This window comes from Rhagoletis zephyria, unplaced genomic scaffold (assembly GCF_001687245.7).
Source record: "Rhagoletis zephyria isolate East Lansing unplaced genomic scaffold, Rhagoletis_zephyria_1.1 Rzeph_scaffold_11560, whole genome shotgun sequence".
In the NCBI taxonomy this organism is placed as follows: domain Eukaryota; kingdom Metazoa; phylum Arthropoda; class Insecta; order Diptera; family Tephritidae; genus Rhagoletis; species Rhagoletis zephyria.
The window spans coordinates 10697-13940 of NW_016168636.1; the positions used below are offsets into that span (position 1 = coordinate 10697).

Here is a 3244-nt window from a genome sequence, read left to right on the forward strand (position 1 = left end):
GTGTGTGTGTGTTCGTGCAGAATTTTTATTTATTGGTTCAATAAATGTCAACGCGTCTTTGGCATTTACTTTATACAATTTCGTACACTGCATTCACTTCTGAAAAATCCAGATTTCTTTAGTCCAGTCCACTTTTTGATTGAATCTTATTGACATTTGAAGCTGTTAGTTTTTAAACGATGTAACGTTATTCGTGGGAGAGGGAGGAGGTCGAGTTAAAATGATGCCCTGCAACTTGTAACACTACCAATTTTCGGGTTCTCGGAATTTTCTGATAAATGATTTAAAATAAAGATTTCGGTTTGAAATATGCAATTTTTTTGTAATTTTTGAGGTGACTTTTGCGCAAAAATACTAACATGAGATTAATTTTTCTTTGCGAGAATGCTAATTTCACCCATTTTGAAATGGACCACCGAATGCCTGTAGAAGGGGGCAGGGAGGAGAAGGGTGGCATTTCTTAAATTTTATACCACGGCCATTTTAATGAGTGTAGTTTTAGGTGACACACCCCTTCTCCCTTCGCTCTCCAACAAAACATCATTGTACAAATAACCGAACATTTCCCACGCTTAAAATTAAATCCTCTGATGTATTGTTTGATTGCTATAAATGTGGCAAGGTAGCTCACAATTTTGTACAATTAATGAAACTTAAAAAAATTATTTTTTTGTCAAAAATTTTGAAATGAAACCATGATTCGTGATTATTATTATTATTATTATTATTATTATTATTATTATTATTATTATTATTAATCATGAAATGAAACTAGCTTCTTTTTTTATCATGGTTTTATGCACTGTGGGTTTTATAGTTGATACTGTGGATATTTTTTCTGTACTGCCGAAGGATTAATGCCAACGCTTTCTAGATCGATTCAAAAAGCAAATGGTGGTATTTTTTTAAACAGCCCACTATTTCTCATTCTCTAAAATTATATACACTTTTGTTTCTATAAAAGAATTATTTTTGCAAAATCGTTTAAAGCCGTTGAAGTCGCCAGCAGCAAGCTCAGCCTAGCATCACAAAAAATTTTTAATTAAACCTCAAATAAAAACATCCAAACTGCTTTTAATAAAAACAATGTCTTTTGTTCCTTTATTGCATTCCAATAAAAAGCTTCAGCCAAATTTCCAAACTACTTTTTCTTCTTCTGTTTGCCATCATCGTCGTCATCTTCACCACTCTTTAACGAACAAGGCGGACATGAGTGAAGGTAGCCGCCTTCTGCCATACGCATGAAGGACTTCTCCGCATCATAGTTGCTTAAATTACCAAAATATAGAATAGGGAACTGTTATTTACCAAATATTTAAATGCAAAACTTTCGAAAACACTGGCTCTGCTAACCTATAAAAATTGCGATACTTCTTTTTTTTCGGCTTGTTGTGCAGCAAATTGAATGTGAACGCGACAAATAAGGCAGATGCGACTGCAACAGTTACATTCCGTAGTGCCATTTGACGATGGTTGTGAAAAAGCTGCGGTGGCAGCTTACATGGAGGCTTCATTTTTTGCTTGTTCAAAGTGGACGACATCACTTGCTGTGCGTTTCAGGAAACTGCAAGCTGAAGATGCAAATGTGAACTGTGAAATCTGAAAGGAAAAATAAATTCAAAAGATTGTGACAAAAGCCAATCAATACATACCACACGCTTGTGTTGCGGGCCAATCTAGTCCGGCTTGTAGCCAATTTAATTAGACTCGCGTTGTTTCTAAAAAAATCTGTAAATGAAATAAATTTGTTGAAGTTTCGTTTTTTGACTTTTGAGTTGAGCAAATTACAAAAGAGTTTGTGACAAGACGAAAAATGTAAATACCCTGCAAACCATTTTTTCAGAGTATTCTGAATCGTAAAGAATTTTTAAAGAATTCGGAAAGATCACATCCGTTTTTTTGTCGAGGGCTGCAGGGCTGCAAACCAAAGTTCCCGAAATCTTAACGAAATCTTTAGGAGTATCTGATTTCTGTAACGATTTTTTTCCGAATCTTCAAAGAAAATTATATGAAGTGGTTGACACGAACTCGTAAAGAAATTTCTGTACGAAAAATAAAGAAAATTCTGAAAAAAGTCTGCAAGAAATTCTTTACATAGCAGCATTATTTTCATTTCTTTACCGATTTTCTTCCGAAATTTCGGAAAAGAATGGAAGTGTGCGTAATTTATTTCATTTTAGAAAATTCGGCAAAAAATCGGATGGGATCTTTCCGAATTCTTTAAAATTTCTTTACGATTCAGAATACTCTGATAAAATGGTTTGCAGGGAGGGTATGCTTATTTGACATTTTGTTTGAATGTATTGGTTGATATTTTTTCACAGTTGTCGTTTTCGTTAACCCAATTGAAATCCAATTTAAATATTTTCTTATAGTGAAAAATATTTTCAAGTTACATAAAATAAAATAACGAGAAAAACCAAATTCCAAGCAAATCAAGCATGAAGCGTAAGCGATTATGACCGGATGCAGTTCCTACATAAGTCAAACCGTGTTCCGAACACAACTTTGAGTGAATAATGGTGGGCTGACTTTGTAAAATGGTCCCATAGATTAGGCGGTAAAACAAGCATCACTTAGCTTATTTTGGAATGTACAAAATTTGTATGTATTTCTTCAGCCGCTTATTCACATCTGAAAGAGGATAATGCATGAATTGATGCAAGTAAAGACGGTTTATGCAGATAAGCAAGCGCGTTTGTTAACCGTATAAAATCTATGTACATATATACACATATGCATACATATATATCAAAATATTCACAATGACGAGATGAATTGGTCTAGGCCTCTCTGTTTGTAATCACGCTAACTTGAACAAAATTTCGATATTTTAACTAAAGTCGGTGTCGAAGTTGCCTTTGGTATAATTTAGGTTAGTGTTAAATTTTGGCGAAATCTGCCAATAACCACGAACACCTCCATCGTAGTAATTAAAATATTTTTGTTTTATTATTTTTTTACGAATTTTGCTGTTCAAATTTACATTCCAAATATATCAACAAACATTTGTGGGTACTCTTACATCAGTCGTTGCCTATGGGTTAATGACAAAAAAATCCTATACATTCACAATATTTCATGTATTAATTTTCAAATAAGCATATTGTCAATGGCTGGTTTACTGTATACTGTGCTCTGATCGTTGTATGTAATCCCAGCAAGACAATTGTATCTAACGAACCTATTTAAGCAATTTCCATGTCCATGTCCTTGTGGTTCAGGGACCAAAAACCATTCCGAC

At 33.8% G+C, this 3244-nt stretch overlaps 1 protein-coding gene across 1 annotated transcript; it reads right to left on the minus strand.

The window, feature by feature from the left end:
* Positions 1 to 1141: 1141 nt before the first annotated feature.
* COX6CL (Cytochrome c oxidase subunit 6C-like) lies at positions 1142 to 1803 on the minus strand. The gene is made up of 3 exons (XM_017633402.1): positions 1653 to 1803; positions 1354 to 1599; positions 1142 to 1268 (listed from the first exon to the last, which is right to left on the minus strand). Exons 2-3 carry the CDS (start codon positions 1539 to 1541, stop codon positions 1142 to 1144), a joined length of 315 nt encoding a protein of 104 aa, XP_017488891.1. The 5' UTR covers positions 1542 to 1599; positions 1653 to 1803.
* Positions 1804 to 3244: the final 1441 nt, after the last annotated feature.

Bases quoted from the DNA above. Each gene is read 5' to 3' on its own strand.
- COX6CL (XM_017633402.1), bottom strand. From the start codon at position 1,541: ATGTCGTCCACTTTGAACAAGCAAAAAATGAAGCCTCCATGTAAGCTG. The intron at 1,269-1,353 runs GTTAGCAGAGCC...TGGTAATTTAAG, and splicing joins AAGTATCGCAATTTTTATAG to CAACTATGATGCGGAGAAGT.